Source organism: Eutrigla gurnardus (genome assembly GCF_963514095.1).
Source record: "Eutrigla gurnardus genome assembly, chromosome: 12".
Taxonomy (NCBI): domain Eukaryota; kingdom Metazoa; phylum Chordata; class Actinopteri; order Perciformes; family Triglidae; genus Eutrigla; species Eutrigla gurnardus.
In genome coordinates this window covers 10,573,736-10,597,563 of record NC_139926.1, presented here as the reverse complement: position 1 = coordinate 10,597,563, position 23,828 = coordinate 10,573,736, and the positions used below count along the sequence as shown (strand labels likewise).

Genomic DNA, 23,828 nt, shown 5'->3' with positions numbered 1-23,828 from the left:
TCTCGTGGTTGCATGATGCATGCATCATCTACTACAAAACCAGTTGCTGAAACAAAAAGGCAAGACAAAATATGAAATAACCACCATGCATATAGGCTTTAGTTCCCAGGGGTTCCCGAGGAACTAAAGCCTGTAGGGAACTGTTCCCCCATTCACAATTGGGAAAGTGATGAACTTAATTCACTGCTCTGCTTCATAGAGTGCAGGAATATATCAAAGTGCTCAAGTGTTACTGACATAAAAAAAAATAACTTTGCATTTATTAAAATGAATAGCTTGGAATTTAGAAATTGATAGCTGATGGTGAAACATCCTAACTACATTTAGCAATATGTTCAATGTCAAACACAATATCCTGTGAGTCCAAACTTGAAGATAACAAGATGTCCTCCAATAATGGGTTTATTCGGTAGCAGCTCCACTGAATTGAAGGATGAAGAGAAAGATATGAACAATGTCAATGTAGAGAGACAGAGCTCCGTAGATGTACTCCTCCGGGCTGATGGCCAACTCCCGATTTCCAATAAGAAGCTGGGTGCTGTATACTAAAAACTAAGAGAACGAGAAGATACTTAGAGCATAAAAATATGCATTTGTCAAGTGCAGGATGGAGATAACACCATCACAGGCTTTGACAACAGTTGGCAAAACTCATTACATCTTCATGTAAATCTCAAATATTAACAAGCATTATGCACAGCAGTGCTTTGAGCTAAGTGCTAACATGATAATATGACCATCTCAGCGTGTATGCATACTAATATTTGCTAGTATACAAAGTACACCTGAGGCTGATGGGAGTGCCATTAATACGGTAATTGGTCATAAACCGTTGTATTATGAAAGTGTATGATTCATGAAATATTTGACATGTAAGTGCTAGAGAAGAGTCATTGCAAAACAACATCATGGCAACACACAATACATTTTGAGACATTTTACTCAAAACGACCATTAATGAGACCCTTTTGTAGAGCTAAAAAAACAAGGCAAGGGACAACCATGGTCATTTAGAGTCTTACTATAGTAAAGTGAACACCAATGAAAGTCATTCTGTATACACTGAAGGTCTAGTTGTTGAGATATATTCCATTCTGAACCAAAGAGGTGGACTAACGGACCGACAGTGCCACCTCTGGAGTCAAGCCCCAAACACTAAAAATACCAAAATCTAGTGGGAAATGTGCCATGAAATGTGATGATTATGTTCAACATCCCCAGAGAAGGAGCATCCATTGTGCTTCACTCCCAGACCACAACAATTTACCACAGATGATATCACATAGGTGTAAAGGCCAATTGCTGTGAAATTTCCTGGGCACCTTCATGGTCCTGTTGCATTGCGATTTCACAGACGCCTTGCCTCTTGTGCCCACATCAAGACAAACCTGATGGAACTAAGGCTCTAGAAATATCGAATTATCAGCATGTTGTTGGGCCTTAATGATAGTAAGGACCATTGAGCCACTCGTTATTCAGCAATAACCTTGTAATAAATACCGGGCTCAAATGCTCTCCTTAAATCCATGCGAGTGCCGACTCACCAGAGTGTAAACGATGGCTCCAATTGCGGCATAGAGCATATGCAGCCACGGGACCTGTTGAGTGGCATAAGAAAGGCCTCTGAATGTGAAATCAGTCACAGAGAAACACGAGTAGAGAGAATAAATTAAAGTATTTGACCAAAGAGTCCTCACATATTGGAAGGAGAGCACGATGGCCGTAACGATCCCAATGATCGTGAGCACAACAGAGGCAATGCAGAGAAGTCCCCCGCAGGAGGTGAAGTCCACCTGTGATGAGAAACAAGTCATTAACGGGATAAAAAGGAATCTGCTTCAAGGTGCATGGAAGGGTGTTCGAGATCATTTGAAAGATCAGAATTAGGTAAAAGAATCGGGGAACGTTGGATGGATGAGGCATGTACCAGCAAAATAAAAATGTTACTTATTTATCTCGAGTTGCAACAGACAGAGCAGTTGGATGCATCTTATCCCAAAATGTGTATAAATATTTAAAGGAACTCAGTGGCCCATTGTAATGCGAGACAAAGGCGTTCTTTTACACCGACAACAAAGACATCTTCTGACAAGCCACGGCCTACTGAGCTGCAGAGAGAGACACACATCTACCTTGGTTTGGAAGCAGAAGATTGTGACGGCTATACAAACTAATGCCGTTATTCCCATGGCGAGAAACACCGCCTTTGTTTCATAATAGCTGTAAAAGATACATATAGTGATTAAAAAAACCTTTGCATATCACAGGGTGTAATAGATAACCATCAAAATGCACCATATTTATGTAATGTGGTGTATAGCCTGAGATGGAGCCAAAAACAAACCTCGAAATTGTTCCAGACATGTAAGACAAGGCCAGAGTCTGCAAGATAAAATAGTTTTCTTTTTACTGGTGGTCTTTGTTTTGTTTTGCTTCATTATTCCAGGCCCTCCTCAAAATATGTTCTTAGTTTGGCCTTTTGGTTCATACTCAATGACATCTGACCCATACTTTCTCAAACAAAAAATACTTACAAATATTCCCAACAGCACGAGATTCCATGGGAAACGCCTCCTAAACATAAGTTGTGAATCATATTTTAAAATGTATACAAATTAGGGTAATGAAAGTTGAAATGAGACAACATATTAGCAGTAGTTTTCTAACGTGTTCAAAAAGGCCAGGGCCATTCTTACCTCGGCCCTTTGCAGCAGACGAGAATGCAGTAAACCACAAGATAAACCACACTATGGAGAGACAAATCACGGTGATTGTTATTGCATATAACAGCATGTCATGAGAATTATAGAAGTGTGACTTTTGTTTATTCTGGGGATTTGATTTGCCTATGCTTTTATTTTAATCTCATTGCCTTGAAAGTATGTTCTTGTTTTGTTCCGTGAGTGTAACTCACAAAGATGCCCAGTAGATGCCAGGGTATCTGATGACAAACAGCCTCACTGGGTCACTATGAAAGCACAGACAGAACGGGTCACTCAAACTAAAACTTGCCTTCCATCAACATGCATTACGTCTGGAATATTAGACTGTGATGAACACGAGCACTTACACAAATGTAAAGACGCCAACAACTGAAAAGGTGACGGCAAGCTGCACTGTTAAGATTAAGTAAACCTGCCCACAAACACAAAAGCAAGCAGGTGTGTTGAGCACACAAGAAAACATTCCAGCTGCTGTATATGATCGTAATTGGCACTCTTGAAGGTTTGTGTGTCACATGACCGACGATGAAATATCCTTACCTTTCTAATGAAGGCATGCCGTATAGATGTGCTTTCCCACTGGGTGCTCAGAAAGTCCTCCATGTCTCCTGCAGAATTGGAAATAGCAAAGTGGTTATTTAAATGTCCTACAGTTGGAAGCTAATGTACTATAATACAGGATATGTTCAAATTAAGTCCAGTATCATGTCCCCAAACCTTGGCTGGATGCAGGCACTCCAGCAGACAGAGTTGGTATTGTGTTAGGCATCCCAGATGGAGAAAAGCCAGGGGCTGCCCACATCCCAGCTTGAGGGTAGACCCCCTCCTGGCCCCAGTAGCCAGGCGGGCCGGGGCACATGCCTGGACTGGGGCTGTAAGATGGAGGTGGTGGGAGAGGGTCGCCATGTTGTGGCTGGTGGGGGTAGTTTCCATACTTAGGATGGTGCAGCGCATCCTCATAGGGTGGAGGATTATCGGTTTTAGATGACATGACCGTGCCTTAAAGACAGGATAAGTGAGCTGGCATGACATATGAAGACAAGACAATATGATACATATAAAAGGCAAACATATTCATAACATCCAACTCCTTCTCATGTCTGGTCAGTATGTTATACACAGTTATCCAATCAACTTTTAGGAAGGTATACTTTTCAGTGTCACAATTACTGAAAAAATCTGGTTATTTTATGATTACACAAACAGGATTAAATCCACCTTGTAACAAAGGTAAGACTCCAAATGTCCGTATTAGCTATCTACGAAGCAGACGCAAAAATAAATGCACTATATGAAATAACAATTCTAGCAACAACAAAAAAAGTCTAGATGAACAAAGACACATATGAGAACATAAACCCCCAAAAAAGGGAAGTAAGAAAAGACATTTTTCTCACCTGGCAGCGTTAGTCTGAGATGGGAGCACTCTTCCCTTCTGTCCTTTCTCTCCTTGGAGGGTTTGCAGACACCACAGGAGGATGTTGCTTCTGTAATAGGATATGTACACTGAAACCTACACTGATGTGCCTCACAAAGCACGGTGACTCCAGGTTGTTCAGGCTCCTATACAAAACAGTAAAATAACATACAATTAAAAGAACAAATCTCATAAACTGTTGTGCCCTACAATCATTTAGGAGGTTATGTTAGTTATTCTACGTAACACTACTCCCAAAGTTGAGGTGATTTTTGAAAACAGGCTTCCAGAGAATATTTTTTTTCCAAAGGCCTATTATATTTCCCCTCTCGACCCAAATGTTAGGCCTATTACCTTGAGCCTACTGTACGTGTACTGCTCTGTCTCAGAACGGTGTCGCTAAATTATTTAGTCCACCAAAACTTGGCTGAATTCCGTATTGATGCCATATACAATTATTAAGTTGTACATGTAACTTAGATAGAGTAGTAAATGATGGGCTAAAGCCTCAAAATTATAACTTTGAAAAGGCTTCTGAATAGTGTTTTTGTGGCCAATTAACTAAGAAGAATTCAAATTAGAAGAGGTCAATCACACATATATACAGTAAATATATATAAATTAATAATAAAAATACAATATAATAAAAACATATATATATATATATATATATTATACATTTATTATTATTATTATTATTATTATTATTATTGTTGTTGTTATTATGTAATATTTATGGATATATATATACACATTAATAATACAAATACAATATAATATAATAAAAAACACACACATATACAGTATATATATATTATACATTTATTATTATTATTATTATTATTATTGTTATTATGTAATATTTATGTATATATATACACATTAATAATACAAATACAATATAATATAATAAAACACACACACATATATACAGTATATATATATATTATACATTTATTATTATTATAGTTATGTAATGTGCGTGTGTGTGTGTATAGTTTTTTGTTTTTTATCTCCTCGCTTCCGGGTTTGGCGTGGTGCGTCACAGCATTACGTTCCCCTCGGCGGCTATGGCGCTTCCTCCCTGGATCGGTACGCTGGTTGCCACCGCATCCTTGTGCTGTTTCTTATGTTGCTGTTTTCGCTACAGACGCAAAGGACAAGTGCTCTGGAGGAAACTGCTGAGCAGAATAATGGCCCGCACGGAGAAGCCGTTGTTCCGAATTGCGTGAGTGTGATTTGGCCGTCTTTAATTCAAAAAAACAAAAAAACAAGATGTAGTCGTCACCGCGGTGATTCTCGTTAGCGTAGCTGAGCAAGCTCTAGCCGTTCTTACTAAGAGAGGCCGTCCCACCAAACTGTATTCACATATCTACCAATTATAAGTTGCGTTGCCAGGTGACAAAGGTACTAACGTTACCCTGCCATGTTGGTCGAAAGCCTTTCCTGAAACGATAGAAGCTACTGTTTTATTCGGCACAAACACGAGCCACGAAGGACCCGTTTATTTTAGCAGAGGATTATAATAATGCCAACCAACTATTTGTAAGCCTCTTTAAAAACCATCTCTTAGTCACTGACACCACCACCACCTTGTGTTTTGAAAGATGGTGACACGGTTAGTATCACCAACCCCTGCTACCACACACAATGTTCTAAGCCTTTGCACTGTTTCCCAGGTACACGCTGTACACACGGACCAGACTTGGCTACATGTTCTACAAGAGACAAATGAGGAAAGCCAGAGAACATTACCCCACTGGACACTCCACAGCTCAGCCCACGGAGCTCAACGGTATGAGATGCTGAGTGGCAAACATTGGTTGGGTCACACACAGTGCATTTGTTGTACAGGATGTAGAAGTTAGTTTACCCTCGGTGCAAAGGTGCTATCATTTCAAGACATACATGTACCTTTTTTAGTTAATCACGTCTACCATTCACAAATGAAAACATTTAATATTAACATTTCATATGTCATTTTTTGTGTGTTCACAGGTATCAAAATAATTCCCATCCCGGTACTGTCCGACAATTACAGCTATCTTGTAGTTGACATGGCTTCCAGTGTTGCAGCTGTCGTCGACCCTGCTGACCCTCAAACAGTTCAGGTGAATTCCTTTGCTGATAGTTGTGTGCATTGTGTGTATATATCACGTGTGTGTGTGTGTCACAGATGTCTCCTGCGCAATTACTGCAGCCATTTTGTTGTGAGAGTTGCAATACACTGTCTCAGGAAAAGTTGAGAAACGCCAAACATTTGCCGTATCTCATAGCAACACTATCTAGACAAAAAAAGAATTGAATTGTTGCTTTGGCTCTATTTCAGTAACGTTTTGTGGGTGCTGTCAGGAGTTGGGTTATCAATTTTACGTGAAAGAGACCAAACATAAACTAAAATCAATGGATTATATAATGGGACAATATAAAATGAGATATAGCATGGTCCCATGGACGCTTTAACAATTCGGTTATATTACAAAAATGATTTGATGAAAAGGACTCATAACATGGTGTAGATAGGTACAATGGGACAGGAAAATTGGTGTTTTATGTGTGATTGTAATTCTTGACCACAAACCACTTTTATCAAGCTCACAAGCCCAAAGTGACCCTGATACTGACAATTCTGCCCTTTTCTTATTCAGTCAGGTATTTTAAAATGACTAACTCGATGTTCAGCGTCGCTTTCAGTGCACTTCTGTTTTTTTTGTTGCCTTAGAATTATGTATTTCAATAACTGTGGTTGCTTTGCATGAGCATGTTTTTGCATTTTCAGCAGCCTCTGTTATGCACACAGGTAAAATTATGTATGTTTGATATGGTGGTTGAAAGTTGTGACAGCACCTGCAATCTTTCAGGCAGTTCTGGAGGAAGAGGGAGTGACTTTAGAAGCAATACTCTGCACACACAAGCATTGGTGAGTTTATAGATTTTTGCTTGTTTTAATTGTTTTATTTTCATTTTGATTTGTAAAACACATGAGGAAATGGGGCTAAACGTACCAATTATGACAGACTATAAAAACGTAATATTGAATGTAGTGAATAGAGGTAAACGTAATGTTCTCATGTTCACAATCGCTGGTGTTACTATTATAATACGTAGTGTATCTTATCTACGGAAAATACCAACACTAGACTTCATCTAGAATAAAGAGTGAGTGGTTGAAAATGTACAGTGTAGATTGAAGGCCGAAACAAAATGTCTAATGGTCCACAGTAGTGGTAAGCCTCTGCTTTCTGTTCCATTTACAGGGATCACAGTGGAGGAAACAAAGGATTGAAAAGGATTCACACCTCATGCAGAGTTTATGGAAATGCAGCTGATAACATTCCTGGCCTCACGCAGTAAGTTCCCGACTGTACTGACCCCCTCTGTTTCCTCTGTCAGACTAGTAGCATCTGATTGCATGGTACATTATCCTAGTATGAGAAAGTATTCTGTTATGCCTTGAGGGGTTGTGGCTTAATGCAGCCATCCTCAGCAAGACCCCAACCAACCATCAATTAATGCTAAGTTTAGAAATGTACTTCCCAACTCCCCTTTCCAATTATTAGGTCACGACTGTCATTCAAACTCTACATCTAAAATTGTCCTTTATAGAAAGTTATGTTTTTCTGTGTTCCCAGCCCTCTCTCACACAAGGATTCAGTGACAGTTGGCCGTCTGCACTTTAAGGCCCTCTTCACTCCTGGACACACAGTGGGCCACATGATCTACCTCCTAGACGGCCGGGGAGTCGACGCACCCTCCAGCCTCTTCTCTGGTGACCTGGTATTCCTCTCAGGATGTGGTGAGTTACAACAGAACAGGAGGTTATGGAAATAATCATATAGAACTGAGAGTGTGTTTCACAGCAACTCATGCTTTCATGTAAAACACAGAAGAGACAGAAAATGCACAACTGAGACCTCTGTGGTGCGTCTGTTTGATGTGACGTCATCTTACACATAACGTGGGCCACTGAATGACTGTAAGTTAATGCTAAGCTAAATAAGATCATTCATGTGAAGGTGAGAAAAATGTCAGGGAATTTGACTTGTTTTATCGAAATGAATATTCCTCTTCAATCCCTTCGCACCTGTATTAACGGTAAAGTCTAGCATCAATCTCACAGCACCATGACTTATATTTGTATAACGACAACATAAAATCAGCTGTATGCGAGCATGTGTATATGCAACAAGAATGCAACCGAAAAAGCAAGAGAATGAGAGAGACTAAAGGTAGCACAACATTACAAACAGATGTTGCATTAACTTGTAGCCCAAGCCTCTGTTCTCATGCAGAGATCTACCCACAGACAAGATGTAACTTGAATATGTAATGAATAACTATTCGTCTGTAGCCTACTATGGTATTTTTATGGCAGAAACCTTGTGATACCTCGTGTCTTGCATAAACCTTAGACCTTAAGAATAGTTGTTTTGTACATTACTATCTGTCTTGTACAGACAGGGAATGCATTTTGAATGCATGACTCTGACTCCTGTGCCTACTGTTTATGCTTAAGCACTTACACAAACAAGCACCTTGCCTCTCTAAGTGGTCTCAAGAGCAGCATGTCCAGAAAACAATCAGTGCCCTCTCACTGTCACTGTCACTGTCGTCTCTACTCAACGCGACTACAACATGCGAGGCAAACATACGTCTTTCTATTTCCAAGCATGCTGATTAGTTTTGCTTCGCCAATCCCAGTGGAATGTGGGTGTTTGTTCTTAGAAACGCATAAATGTAAATGTCCTTAAAGCATGGCTAATGTTGAACAGTTATGTTTTTTTTTGGTTGCGTCTTAATCTCATTACTCGTCACTTTTATGGTTATTGGTTTTACAACCCAGTTCCCTAGAGGCCACAAGGAGTTGACTTATATGAAACTAGCAGGTCTCTATAGTAAACATTCTTATTAGATATGGCTGTAATATAGTCATTGGAGATCTATTTTTTGTTCATTATACAATACCAATATAATGTCTGCTCTTTGGTATACTGGTATACATTAAAAATACATTTGCTAATGCCCCTTTTCTTGTACTTCCCGTTTACAGTATGGGTTAATAACCCCCTGGACCTGGAAACAGGAATGTGTTGTTTTTCCTAGAATTTTACCAATTGAAAGTGTTTTTAAAGTCTGGCCTTCAGATTGCAGGTACAATAGTTTCTAAAACGTGCAGATACCTGGTTACTTGAGCTGAGTGAAACCTGTTCTTGTTGTTTTCAGGAAGGATGTTTGAAGGCAGTGCCACAACGATGCTCTCATCTCTGGACACAGTCGCCTCTTTGAGTGACGACACTCTATTATGGCCTGGTAAGAAAACTCTTCTCATTTGTGAAGGGCTCTGTTTCAAACCAGTGAGTCATTGTTTGTGTGATGTAGATGTGGTGGGGGTTTGGATTAGGGCTGTCAATACTATTTCCATTTTAATCGGATTAATCACAGGGTAGGTGTGGATTAATCACGATTAATCACCATTCGTAAATATATACAAAGAATTCTCATTTTCTCTGTATATTGTTGTGGAAACGGAAAGATAAATGACAGAAGGCAAATATGCACGAGAGTTTGAAGCCTCCACATTTAGGGATGCACTGATACCACTTTTTTCAGACCGAGTACAAGTACTTACATTTCAGTACTTGATACAGATTACTGATATGAGTACTTAATAAAACATTCAACTTTGTGTTTTCCTGATACAAACAGAGCAGAGTTTGCAGTTGGGATATTCATAATGAACTGTTTAACCGTGCTTTCAGTTATACAGTTAAAAGAAATATTAAAGATAAAAAAGCTTAGAGACTCCGAGGAGCAGCTTGTCACTTAAATGAGAATTGTGCTGGTCCACCTTAAAGGTCAGCCCACCTTAAAGGTCAGCCCACCTCAAGAGTTCCTGAGCCAGAGCTGTTGCTACATTCAAAGCTGTAACGCTGTAACACGCTCTCTCCTTAAGGGCCCTGGAGCAGGAGCAGCCAGAGTTGTTGCTAACATCGAGGCTAACTCCCTTCACTTCTATCAGCTGTCCGACAACAAGACACAGGAACTTAGCTCGTGTCTAGGTGTAGTGTTTATTCACGGAAAAATAAGTGGAACACAGACTGACCGGCTGCATTCACGCTGTAACGTTACTGATGACTTCATACTCACTCTCGTTACGTAGTTTATTGATTGTTCCATCTTTGTTTTTATACTTGAACGTCCATCCAGAGAGCCAACAGCGTTAATCGGTTACCACAAATGAATCATCCTGCGTTAACATGTTCATTTTGGCAGCCCTTGTTTGAATGTGTTGCTGTGACTTGATTTCTGTATTTTGAAGACTTACAAGAGTTTGTATGAGAACTTCCTATAGAATGTAAGCTTTTAAGAACTTTATTTTCCTCTCTTTTTTGTGTCCACTGGCTACCTCTCAGGTCATGAGTATGCAGAGGACAACCTACTGTTTGCTGCTGAGGTTGAGCCTCGCAACGCTGCCAGGGAAAACAAATCTCAGTGGGTGCTGCAGCAGCGAGATCAGAAGCTGTGCACGGTGAGAATGATATATTGTCATTGTTATGCCTCTGTAGCACGCCATCCCATAGAGGATTCATGGTGTCCAGCACCTGGGAAGAAGGGTAACACCTGCCTTCAGTGTATGTGTTGTCAGTGCCGAGCACTTCTCTTCCAGGGTCTTAGTCGAGTCTCTGGATCTGTGATACAGTCCACAGGCAGAGCCAAGGTTCACTTTTGACTTAAGAGCCTATCCAGAATTTAGATGAATTTTTCTCTGCCATCTATACAACAAGGCTCTAGAGGCAATATTTTTTTTTACAACAGTTGTGATAGCAGGAAAAGCCCAAGTTTTACTGATAACTAATAACAATGGCTTCAAGCTTCCCATTAAGCTGTGATAGTGAGCCAACATTCCCAGCACCAAGACCCTGAAACTGAAGCAGCTAAATCACTACTTTTAGTATTTACACCTGTGCTTTCCTGATTAGTAACTATAGTTGTGTATCTGTCTTGCTGTGATACGAACTCAGCCTAGCTTTTTAACAGTGCTACTTTTACTTTGATATCCATTAGCTATGTCATTTTAATTTGGGAAAAGAGCGCTTTAAATCTACATTCAAACCTACACTGTTTAAGCTGCTTTCAACTTCTATGATGCAGGGTTTTATCATCTATCTATCTAGTAGTGCAGTGGTCGTTTGGACCATGTGCCTGATTAGAACGGACTGGTTTTGCTACTTGCAGAGCCCTGAAGCCCCGTCGCCATCTCATCTGGCAAAATTGCACCAAGTTCCACACAGACACCGACATATAGCCAGACAGAGATTCCTTGCTTTACAGTTAGTTGTTGTGAGGAACCGTTTTTTAGCATTCGAGTGCAGGACTGGCAGGAATCACTTGTTACCCACAATAGTGGAACTGCAACTGATTGAAATGCATATGACTAGCTGTCTGCTTGAGTGAGACTACATCAATTTTGAGGAGGGCTGCCTTTTGACGTGCGCCTCATTTTCAGAGTCCCTCCACTGTCGGAGAGGAGAGGCAGTACAATCCTTTCCTGCGCAGCCACTCCGCAGAGCTCCATCTGGCCCTGGGTCTCCAGCAGTTCCAGGATGAAGACTGGACCCAGTTCAGGGCTCGGGTGCTGGAAGAGCTGCGAAAACGCAAAGACCTCTTCAACAGAAGATAGTATTGGAATCACAAAGACCAGCTAAGCAGCTGCACAATGGTACGTTGTAAAATAAGTCTGTTCAAATAAACCACTTTTGGGACATTAAGTCATTTTTGGACCATTAGAAACTTCTATCAGATACCACTAGGACCATAGTCACAACTTGATTAATACACGATACTAATCAATAAGCTCATTACCTCCACACATACTGTATATTATGCCATATAGACAGCACAGTTCTCAATTATTTCCTTCTAAATAAGATGCAAACAGTGAGATTTCTGGAATTTTACAAGTAGGTACAAGCAGATTTCTGATTCTGGTGTGTGAACAGGATAGCAGGTGTGCATACTATTTGGGTTCATTTGGCACGTTAGGTACTTTATTTTTTAACTGCATAGTTTGGCTTATTTTTGAGGCAAGTAATGCTTGTTTTAAAAACCTTCAATGAAAATCTTTGTTAAGCTGGTTTCACATTGACATGTGGTGCTGAAGAGTAATTCACTTCTCCATGGAAGTTGTGATGTTTTGACTTGAGTATTTGATTGTGAATAATTCATTTTGTTATATTATTTTCCAGCTGTCATGGTACGGTTAATTTAACAAATCAGAAACACTGTACGCAAGTTTGTACGTTAGCCCTTCATGTGAAGCTTTGTTTGCTGAATCGAAAAGCCAATTTGGTTTTGACTTGAAAGAGATGTTGCTGACATTACTTCTGTACAATGTATGTGATTGGGCTACTGTTTTCATTTATAATTCTCTGAGGCCCACAGGTATTGAAGGTGGAACACATTTTCTACTTCAGCCCTTTTTTTGCACCCCTCAGCGAGTCATTTTTGCTGGCAGAATGAGTAGGATTTGTTGGTTGCAGTTTGTAAACACAACATCCAAACTTGACCCCTCCTCCCCGGGCTGAGCGATACCAGAAGCCCACACCCCCTGACCCCGGTTATGGTAAGGGTGCTCTCCTACTAAAAGCAAAGATTCCCTCTTGTTTTGGAACGAGCTTTGTCCACTTGGCATTTTGCCTTGTAAATTAGCATCATTTTTTGCATTCTTGTTAGAGGTGGGAGAAATAATCGTTTCTATGATGCATCGCGAGGCTTTGTTGAATGAGTCTGATCGATGCAGTTAAGTCTATAAATTTTTTTTAGCACATCAACTGTATAATACAAATAGGAATTGGTTTGACAGATTTGAAGGAAAAATCATTTAATAATGAAATCGTGACCCTCTGAATCGTAATCGAATTGTGAGGTGACTGAAGATTCCCACCACTAATTTTTGCCTTAGGTTGACGCCCAGAAACATCCCAAACACGGCAACATAAGGAAATGCAGGGAGAAGCCGTGTTCTCTGCAGACACAGACACCGCCATACACCTCGAGTGGTCATAAGTGTTGATTGAGAGAGATTCATTTTGCATATGCCTATACATTGATTTTTAGGAGAACCCTACTCATTCTGCCCTTAACTAATTGTTCCCCTTTGAGAATTGTGTTCAAGTGTGGTGTAGTTGCACCGTGTGAACGTGAACAGCAACACACGTGAAGGATTTGACTGGTAGCGCATTGTAATGTATGAGATATGACTGAATTGCTGTTGAAAGGATGATTTCTTGTGTAAGCATGCAGAATAGCAACAACTAAACAGTGATGTTGAATCAAGCAATATGTAGGCAAACGCAAAAACACTTTCCACTTTGTTTAAAATGTGTAATATGTAAGGGTACGATGGTGCTGGAAAGATCTTTAATTTCCTTTCTAATATGAGAATACAATGTGATATCCACTGTGGTACTCAATTTAACATTTAAACAGGAATGTTTTTATAGCCAATTTGAAAACTTTAGAAACCAAAATGAACATATTTTTTAATATATTGAAGGATTTGTTATACTGTGACAATTCTATGATGCAAATGATTTCTGTATAATAAACAATCTTCTTCCCACGCAAATTTCATTATTTCTGTTGTCTTATTGTAAAGTAGTGCAGCTTCTGTTAAGCTGGAGATGGGCCTGAATGCAAAGGAATAAACCTTTTCAATCTTTTGAGGAGCTGTGAACGCTCCTCAGATTCCTCCGTTCCTCCTGCGATAGGGCATGAATCAAAGAACCTCGTCCCCTGGTGATTGTTGACTAAAATGTTATTCTGTTTGTTTGATGCAGATTCCCATCTTATTTGCATATGTTTGAGTTATGAATACCACCACATGGGAGACTGTTTTACTTCAGGTTACGTTTTAATGAGGGAATATGAAAGTAAACTCCTTCATTAGAGCTGCGTCTGCGTTATTTGTTGTCTTTATGAGCGTTCCAAACTGACAGCTGAGTTATTTTTCCCACTTCTATAACTTCCCTAAACTCAAATAGGAGAATAACCTACTTTATGCACACGCAAAAGATGCACCTGCAAAGTAAAGGGTGAACTGAATTTTCTGTTGACAAAGCAGTTTTAATACAGCAGAAAAACCAGGAGTACGATTACAAACCAATATGTTGTGCCTTCATCTTCTGTATAAATAAGATTTAAAAAATACAATTTATTATGCCTTCTACTGTATGTCAATTATATTACTATTCCCGTTTTATTGTATTACTCTTCTATTACTAAGGCATTTAGTTGTAGGCTAGTGAAAGAACAGGTATAAACAATAACAAATACTTATGGCTGAATTCCATTGAGCTGCTTCAGTAGGAGCAATTTTTTTAATCGTAACACTGCTTCTCCAGCAAAAGAGTCAAAATGTCTGCTGTGAAGAAAGGCCTAATACAGATGCATTTTTATTTTTAAATCAAATAACATGATCCAGAATAATTGCACAGAAATAGGACAAAGACATCACTTGACAGGATAACTCAAAACTTTGAGAAATATGTGTTCGTTTCAATGACACAAGGGGTTGTTTTATATGTTGTCATAATTTTAGATGTAAAAGAAAAGTATTACAAAACCACTTTCAGAGCATGTTTTATGTGGACAAAATTAGTAGATATAGCATAAAGAGCAAGGCAGTATTAATATTTAATGTTATTGATCTGTTAAGCAAATAGGATCTGCACAAGTTTTTTTTTTTTTTTTTTTTTGCACCAGTTAATTAATTCACATTGATGGTTTTAATGATAGTTCTGTCTCCTTTTCAAACCTATTTTTTTAATTGATTAGGGATGCCATTAGTGCCTCTTTTATTGGACAATACATAGCGATTGATACCGCATATGACTTCAATAACATCTACTACAATGAGTGTAATTGTAACACATGTGTTGCTCTCTAATCGCCCCCATAATCCAAATAAGAAGTCTTTATAATCTTCTCCACTCCGTTTGACTGCGCGCCGCCGCTCTGCGTTTTTGTCCTGATCTCGGTGACGTGACGTCACAAGCAGGAAGTGGATGCGGATGCGCCGTACGTCCCGTCCCAACGGCTGTCTTCAGGCAGGACTTGTCTACCACTAATCACGGATCCTCGGTCAACATGTTGAAGGCGGTTATTCTCATTGGGGGGCCCCAGAAAGGTAAGAATATATACGTCAACCTTGTCGTCTTGTCAGCGTCTGTTGTACTCGGTTTAAGCGAAGCTAGGTTGCTAACGCTAGCAAGACCTCTGAAGACCCGGCTGAGCTTGTTTTAAGTTCTGTGACTGACGTGGCATAAAGAGGGGTCATTTAAGACTTGATAACCTTTTATTATTAGGACTCGCACCACTAAATGACAACATGTAAACAACAGCAGTAGTCAGTAGTTCTGTAACAGTTTTTACACTACCTGTTATTAAATTAAAGACCCATTAGCTCTGGTATCAAGTGGACGTAAGAACCATTTTAAGATTATTTTACATGAATGCTCGTGTACACACTCTTCAACATGCATTCATTAATATACGTTTTTACAGGAATGAAGTCCTGTCTCATGACTTAACGTTAAAGGCTTTATTTAGTACCAAAAGTGAGTTGTGCAATTGCTTGGCCATGATCAATATGGTCATTTAAATGTCTTTTTGTTCTAACAGAAGACATGACATTAACTATAATGTACTAAGGGGGTGTTTAGTTTTGGTGCATTCTAGAAACCTGAGGGGAAAGTGATCTGGTTGTTTGCAAGTAATGGTCAACTTTGCTCTGCAGGCACAAGGTTCAGGCCGCTGTCCTTTGAGGTGCCCAAGCCCCTGTTCCCGGTCGCCGGTGTGCCCATGCTGCAGCATCACATCGAAGCATGTGCCAAGGTGAGCATCGCTGCAAGAGTCTGTGCAGCAGCAATGTAGGATACGATAAGGTATTATGGAAGCTAAAATAAATATTTTAAACGTGATACTGTAAATAGCTTATGTATTCAAGTAAGAGGTGGTAAAGGGTTGTTAATGTTAAAATGAAATCAAACCAAATTAAAGTCAAGTTTCATCAGACGGTAATAGCCTAAGTGGGTGTTTAACACACTGAGGAGCATGTGCAGTGTAAAGCGGATAACAGCCCTCTATGAAATCAATCCGATAATGAACATCTTTTGTGTTGTAAGGTACCGAACATGAAGGAGATTTTGCTCATCGGCTTTTATCAGCCAAATGAAGAATTGACCCGATTCCTGGTTAATGCACAGCAGGAGTTCAAAATTTCAATCAGGTAAACAACAGAGCTCGTAGCTACCTCATTAAACAAGTGCAGACATAGTAGTGGTGGTGGGAGTTACGTGAATGTACTGCCAAAGTGTCAAGTTTCATAAAGACATTTATAGTGAAAGTACTTATTTTTCTTATAACACATCATTCAGTAAAGAATAGACATCAATCATGCAATTTTTAATTTCCGAGATGCTCTGAACGGTGACAGTATTTGAAAACATGTCTTTGTTGAATGCATAAGTGACAGAAGTATTAATATATCACTTCTTCTATCTAAGTAAACGTTTTCTGTACAAGTGCTAGTTCTTGTCCTGCCACTGTTGGTTGACTGCATGTATGCTGTTCTTCCCTTTCTCTCCATCTCAGGTATTTGCAGGAGTATTCAGCCCTGGGCACCGGAGGGGGAATCTATCACTTCAGAGATCAGATCGTCTCCGGCAGCCCAGAGGCTTTCTTTGTTCTGAATGCAGATGTTTGCTCAGCGTTTCCGCTCGCAGAGATGCTCAGCTTCCAGAAGGAACACGGAGAACCCAACAGCTTTGTTATCCTTGGGACAACGGTGAGATTTCATTTTTGGCAGTGCTTATTGTCTTTTAAACTCCAAAAGGTTTTTCTTTTTATTTATCATGTTTAGCTTTTTGCATATTGAATATGAGGAAATATGAGATTTCAGTTGTTTGATTAAAATGTTTGCCTTAATTCATATGGACATTCTTCTCTTATCAGGCAAACAGAAAGCAATCCATGAATTATGGCTGTATCGTTGAAAACGTGGAAACCAATGAGGTACTTAACACTTCCTATCTTATTTTTCTAAGTTGTCACTAATCACTATCTCACCTAGAAATAACAACTACTCCTCTCTTTTTTTCTAAATTCAGGTCTTGCATTATGTGGAAAAGCCGAGCACGTTTGTGAGCGATATCATAAACTGCGGCATATACCTGTTGAAGCCAGACATCTTCCAGCATATCGGCGCTGTCTTTCAGAAGAACCAGCAGGACATGTTGTTGTGAGTAGAAGCTCTCCTTCATGGGATGGATCTTTGTGAGGCAATGCATGTGAATACCATTCATTCCATTTCTTTGGTTCTCTTCATTTGTCCTTTTTCCTTCCTCCTCCCTGCCATGATTTCTGTTTGCCCACAAAACCATCAGATATCCGTATGATGGGTAAGTCGGTACATTTGGGCTGCACGGTGTAGTAATAGAGCACTTGTTGTATGTTGTGAGCTGTAGAAAGAAAACCCACGATGAGGCTGCGATTGCATAGGCTGCTTTGTGGATGTTGCCTGTGGCCTTTTTCTCTGCACATTTTTATTTTGTCGACAAACGATGAACCTCCCGTCTTGCAAGAAGCTTGGTTTTGTTTTTTTACTGTGGTCTTTTTTTTTTTTCTTTTTGACAAATGCAGTCCTTCAAAGGGGCACTGAGGGGGTTTCCCTGTCAGAGATTAAATAAATAGTCTGACATTTTGGTAAACATACTTATTTACTTTGTATCAGAGAGGTACAGTAGAAGAGTAAACTGAAGCCACACTCGTATCTGTTTTGTAAATAAGCTGCCCTTCCTCTGTCCAAAGGTCACTACATCCACCCACCAGGACCTCTATAGCTAGTTAACACTTTGGGGGGCGGAGGGGTCACATATTTGGAGATTTTACACTTTTTTCACTCTTGGTTTTTTTCAAATATTCACTGTGGTGTAGAAGACCTTACATTTGGTACCACAAGGACCACTTGAAATATATTACAAAAAGTCAAACCACATTGTGCATAATTCACCTGCCAACATCAATAACACTTAAATCAAGCTGGCCACTGCATCAGCAAAAATATTGAACACATCAGAGATACTTGATAGAAATGAGACGGGATGTGCTGCAAAATCTCCAGGGGAGCTCTTTGCCTCGAACCACATCCCCTCCTATTTGGTAAAACTTCGATTATGGGTGCAACCCTTTAAAATATTCTTTTCATCAATATTTAACACTGTTTCATAATATGGGACACGTAGACTCTTCTACTTAAGTTTTAGATCCCTACTAGGTAATCAACTTTGGTTGTAGCCCAGCCCTGATACCATCAACGTTCTATCTGATGCATTTTAACTCACTACTCTCATTTTATTCTCATTTTATTCTTTTTTTTTGGCTTTGAGAACACTTTGAAGGTAATGGGGCCACTGGGCTGGTTTTGCAGTATGCATGGCTGCAGATGGAGAACCCTCGCCTGAAGTGTCTCATAGTCCCGCTTAGTATTTAGGTTATAATATAGTACATCAACTTTAGGGGAATCAGGGGGCCTCATTTTTCAAAAATAATGTCTCACTTGATTCTTAAAAATATACAGATAGAGAAAATCTTGATATAATTACAACCATACCCTGATTGTGGCTGAGTTAAGTTTTGTATATTTATCCGTTTGTGTCTCAACTTACTCTTGGATTTCATTCTAACCCCTAACTTTGTGCACACAATGATATTTGATTTAGTAAACCTGGCCCTGCTTTGTAACTCAGTTACCATAAATTGATGATGTGTCTCCTGCAGAGAGGAGCCGACCAACGGCTGGCACCGAGCGGAGGCCATCAGGCTGGAGCAGGACATTTTCACTGCCCTGGCGGGGCAGGGCAAACTCTATGTGTACAAAACCCTCAGCTTCTGGAGCCAGATTAAATCTGCAGGGTGAGTGCTCATGTCATTGATGTTGCCACATTCCATGTCTTTGTGACATTCCTGTAGCCTGTAAAAATGTTGGAGGAGAAGCAAGACATTAGACTGTCATACACAGTTGGATACTGCTTTTATTGTTTTTGCAGCAAACTTCAATTTTAAAACAATTTAAAACATTGTGCTTTGAACACCAATACCATACATTCCTGCCTGAATCCAAAAGAAAGCGTCTGATATCGATAGCATAGATATTGATGTTATCAAAAAATAAAATGCCTTTTGTTGTGTTTTTTTGTTATCTTTTCCCAGGTCTGCAATTTATGCCAGTCGGTTGTACCTCAACCAGTATCACACAACTCATCCTGAAAGACTGGCCTCTAATAAGGAGGGAGGGCCCAAAATAAGTGGTAAGATTCATCAATCTTCTGTCGTTTGTTCCTTTCTTATATTGCTATTGTATTTATCATTTATTCATCTTTTCCCTAGGTAATGTCTACATTCATCCTACAGCCAACATTGACCCTACTGCTATGGTAAGAACTCAATGTTCCACCTAAATAACTAAACACCTACAACAGGTGCCTTTAAGAGAAAACTGTTTTGTGAAAAATGTGCCGCTGTTATTGCAGAGGAAAAAAAAGTAATATTGGTATCTTTCTTTTCCTTTGTTTCTATTGATCTAGTTGGGTCCCAATGTCTCTATTGGCACAGGAGTGACTATTGGTGCTGGGGTCAGAGTTCGAGAATCCGTCATCCTTCATGGTGCAACTCTACAGGTGAGCCAACACAGGACTCCAGTTTTACACCCACACAACAGCTTTTTCCTCGCCTGCGCTGGCTTGCTATATTGGTGTCTTGCCTGCACCGCAGTGTAAATGAAGTGCACTGCAATGTACTGAGATGATCATCATGCCATTTTCAATACCACAGAAACGAGCGACCTAACTAACCCTTTGCTGAGTCTCTCGCACTGTATAACCTTCAAGTCTGGAATTAAACTGGAACTCAAACTGAGCGAGCTGAAGTCAAATTTATCTGTCCATTCACAGCTGCTGACGTCCTAAGATTTTATTAGAAACATTATCCACACTTCAACAGTGACTTGTCTAGAATTTATCTTTAAGCTCTTCCGTCACGCCAGAGACCTGCGTCTCTCACAAAGATGTCATTATTCATTTGGAGACTGGCATAATTTAATCCCACGTCTCAAGTGATGACTAGATGTCTCTGAAATGAATTTAGACTGCGAGTGACTTATTGGCTTTTATTGCATACTGCCTGCAAGGACAATTTATTAGTTGAGTTTTACAATACTTCTAAATAAACACTGCTTGTCATTCATCTAAATTTACTCTGATTTGGCCTTGGTCACTGTTTTCATAATGTAGAAACGGTATCTAACACTAATGAACACAGGTGGGACCCAAACGCAGGACACAGACAGGCTGGTGCTGGTAAGAAGAGAGAGTTTCATTGTAACAGATGATCAGGATGAGAGGCTGATGATCAGGAGTGGGAATCAAGTGCCAGCGGGGAGGAAGAGAGATGAGGGAGACTGGGGCTGGCTGGCGTGAGGTAGAAGTGTGGCAAGCAGCGGTAACTCGGTAGCTAGTAGATAGCTGCCAGACTATCGGGGAGAACAGGCAGGTGTTTGATGATCGTGGGACACGGGAGGAACGGGTTAGTAATGCAAAACACGGAGAAGCGAAAATCGCGAGGAATATAAATCCTGAGTTGGCCTTGAAGTGTAGCTACCACTGAGGTTGAAACAACAATCTGCCGTGGAATGCTTGAAGAGCCGGGGTGGCTATACCGCAAGCTGATGAGCCGATGAGCTGATGAGAGGCAGGCGAGCTGACTGGGAGAGGAGATGAGCGGATTGCGTGAGTCAGGAGAAGGAGGAAGGGAGATCACTCCCACGCCAACACACGGACAAAACATAAACAGATGGACAGGGGAGAACTGGGAATGCAGGAAAACACGAGAGAACCTTCTGGGTATACAGCCATGGCCGTAACACACTGCACATATGGATACCTGAAACCTTTTCAGTTTTCATTACGGTTATCTGCTGATGAAGAAATGAATTGAAAACGGTTTTAACCTCCCATGTTTCTGTCATGTGGTTTTTCTTTTCCCCATAGGATCACTGCTGTGTTTTGAACAGCATTGTGGGATGGGACAGCACTATTGGGAAGTGGGCAAGAGTAGAAGGAACCCCAAGTGACCCAAACCCCAACGATCCCTTTGCAAAGATTGACAGCGAGACTCTCTTCAGAGATGGAAAACTCACACCCTCAATTACTATTCTCGGTAAGCTTGCTCTGACCTGAAGTGCATTCCTCGGATACATTGTTAAATATACATCATATTCAGTATCGTAATTTCATTTTTCACTTTTTAAAACGACTTTGGACCCCCTTCTTTTTAACGTTGTTAGGACTTGTTAGTATCAATGGGTAAGGATTGAATAAGTAAGGAATAATCCACAACGGGGATGTAGTTTATTGGAGAATATACTCTGACTACAGTACTCTGCACTTAACTCATTGACTTGATAACATCAACAGAAATCGCAATTGCATGCAAGCATAAACAGATCCTCTGAATAAGTCATGGAATCAATGAATATACTTTTTAAAAATATTTTCAAATCTGTGATCTGACAGGAGCCAACCACTTTACAAAATGTCACCATATTTCGTTCTCATGCTTTGGCCAGATAAAAGCATCAAACCACGCTAAAATGCATCAGAAAATGACATCTACCCCCCCTTTTTATTGTCCTACCCACATTTGTTTTTGCTTCGGACGAAGTCTAATACTTGAGGATCTTTTTCTATTTTTGTCAAATAATATTTGATTTTATTAAATGGTGCTCTCTTTAGCCTAAAGCTATTTTCACCATGGCTAAACACTACATTTGAGAGGTGCTGTTCTTCATTCACAAACCACAGGAGTGCAGGATAAAACTGAAAACTAATGTCTTATCTCCTGTGTAGTGTTCTACACTTCACACACTAAACACAGCCTTGCGTTTTCTCCTCAGGTTGTAACGTCACCATCCCGTCCGAGGTGATTATACTCAACTCAATCGTCCTTCCGCACAAAGACCTCAACCGCAGCTTCAAAAACCAGATTATTCTCTAGTAATCTTCCTCATTCTTCTGTCCACTTACTGTCACTGATGAAGGATGCAGCTGGACGCGCTCCGGGACTGCCTATGAGTTACTGTATATAAGATGTCAAAACTGAAGATATGGGACATTCATTAAATAGTTTTGAAAGATAGATTTTTATATATTTGTCCTCGAGCCTCTATGCATCATTGGGTGTCAGCAACATTAGAGAGAGGCTAATCACGCATGTTGATTCACCTTGAGAAGTGCTGTCATGCCGGAGGTTTATATTGTTTTTTTTATTAACTTTACCGAACTGTAAAATTACTGCAGACACTAGTGTAATATATTTGGTTGATTGTAATATGATGTAAAAAAAAAAAAAAAAAAAAAAGTTTATAGACGACCACTCTTTGTTTGTCAAGGGCATCCTTGACACATTTTAGACTTGTTACTTCAGCGTGAGAAGAGGATTTATTAGAAAATAAAAAAATCCCTGGCTACCGACTGTGGTACATTTTTAGAGGTGATTATTTGTGTGGAGCTCTGATTAAAACCGTTAAGCATCTTCATTGTTTGTCTCAAAAATTGACTGCCACTAAAATTAATCAGCAGGCTTGAGATTTACATTGCAATCAAGTAATGTTTCCTTTTAAAATGTGAACTTAGCAGGGGGCCTTGAGACTCATATAAACAACAACAACAGCAGATACTTAAATGGTGCAGCTGCAATCACTGGAGGAAATGTTCCAGTTTACGGATATAGCACATTAACATTTACTTATTAAGCCCTTGAGCACTCATGATCACTTCAGCACTTTTGTTCCAATTATTGAAAAGAGAGTGTCTCTTAAGGAGTGATGTAAATTGTAATACAGGAACTGCAGCATAATATATTTTAATCAAATCTCTTAACACACTATCTGTCGGTGAAAGGGGAAAAACAAGATAATGTATATTATTTAAAAGGCGTTTATTTCAGGTTAATAGGTTGTTGTGTTTTCCATTGTGGATTCAGGTGCCTTACTGCTTCACAAAACTGCCTCCTGTTTTTATCCACATTGTCTTCACAATATAGGCAATCCTAGAATTCATTAGATCAAATATGTTTTCCACTCACATATTAGATCTTAGTTTCTTAGCTCCTTTAGTTTTTGTGATTGCTCTTTTAATCTTTTCTTTCTTTTTTTCCAAAGGTTGTTTTCATTGTCTTCGTAATTGTTGAAAGAGTTTCTGAAACGTGTTATTACTTGTCTTGACCTAATGCACAGTGGTACAAAACTATGTTTTGACGAGCTTTAATAAGACATCTGATCCGTAACAAGTAAAGATGTTGCTTGTGTAGAATACAAGTGCATGTGACACCTTTTCTTATAGTGAGTATTAATGCAAATTAACAAAACTACTCGTTGTATTCTGAAGTCATCAGCTGAGGGTAAAAGAAGAGAATGTCGTACTTGTCTTGTTGTTAGGTGTTTTAGCAAAACCTGTTTCCAGGATGTCAAATGAAATGTCTCAACCAGAGTGGACCACATAATACAAGTTCAATACCCCACTTGTGCTGTTATTATATTGATATCCTCCACACTATATTTTTGTGTGTGATGT

The 23,828-nt window shown here is 39.7% G+C and overlaps 3 protein-coding genes across 3 annotated transcripts; 2 read left to right on the top strand and 1 right to left on the bottom strand.

Moving 5' to 3' along the window:
* Positions 1 to 148: 148 nt before the first annotated feature.
* On the bottom strand, positions 149 to 4,187 carry LOC311021835 (protein lifeguard 3-like). Its single transcript, XM_084022675.1, has 12 exons — positions 4,121 to 4,187; positions 3,441 to 3,722; positions 3,264 to 3,331; positions 3,071 to 3,135; positions 2,915 to 2,968; positions 2,697 to 2,747; positions 2,535 to 2,574; positions 2,345 to 2,382; positions 2,133 to 2,220; positions 1,698 to 1,793; positions 1,545 to 1,598; positions 149 to 552 (listed from the first exon to the last, which is right to left on the bottom strand). Exons 2-12 carry the CDS (start codon positions 3,712 to 3,714, stop codon positions 403 to 405), a joined length of 978 nt encoding a protein of 325 aa, XP_083878801.1. The 5' UTR covers positions 3,715 to 3,722; positions 4,121 to 4,187; the 3' UTR covers positions 149 to 402.
* Positions 4,188 to 5,210: 1,023 nt separating this feature from the next.
* pnkd (PNKD metallo-beta-lactamase domain containing) lies at positions 5,211 to 13,768 on the top strand (the record flags this gene model as incomplete). The annotated part of the gene is made up of 9 exons (XM_084023538.1): positions 5,211 to 5,368; positions 5,820 to 5,935; positions 6,139 to 6,251; positions 7,002 to 7,060; positions 7,398 to 7,490; positions 7,773 to 7,936; positions 9,364 to 9,450; positions 10,554 to 10,669; positions 11,648 to 13,768. The coding sequence occupies 9 exons, from the start codon at positions 5,211 to 5,213 to the stop codon at positions 11,819 to 11,821; spliced, it is 1,080 nt and encodes a 359-aa protein (XP_083879664.1). The 3' UTR covers positions 11,822 to 13,768.
* A 1,439-nt stretch (positions 13,769 to 15,207) lies between these two features.
* Positions 15,208 to 22,792, top strand: gmppaa (GDP-mannose pyrophosphorylase Aa). Its single transcript, XM_084023534.1, has 12 exons — positions 15,208 to 15,328; positions 15,938 to 16,035; positions 16,326 to 16,429; positions 16,795 to 16,987; positions 17,155 to 17,214; positions 17,310 to 17,440; positions 18,979 to 19,113; positions 19,411 to 19,508; positions 19,588 to 19,634; positions 19,785 to 19,877; positions 21,246 to 21,414; positions 22,151 to 22,792. The coding sequence occupies exons 1-12, from the start codon at positions 15,289 to 15,291 to the stop codon at positions 22,249 to 22,251; spliced, it is 1,269 nt and encodes a 422-aa protein (XP_083879660.1). The 5' UTR covers positions 15,208 to 15,288; the 3' UTR covers positions 22,252 to 22,792.
* Positions 22,793 to 23,828: the final 1,036 nt, after the last annotated feature.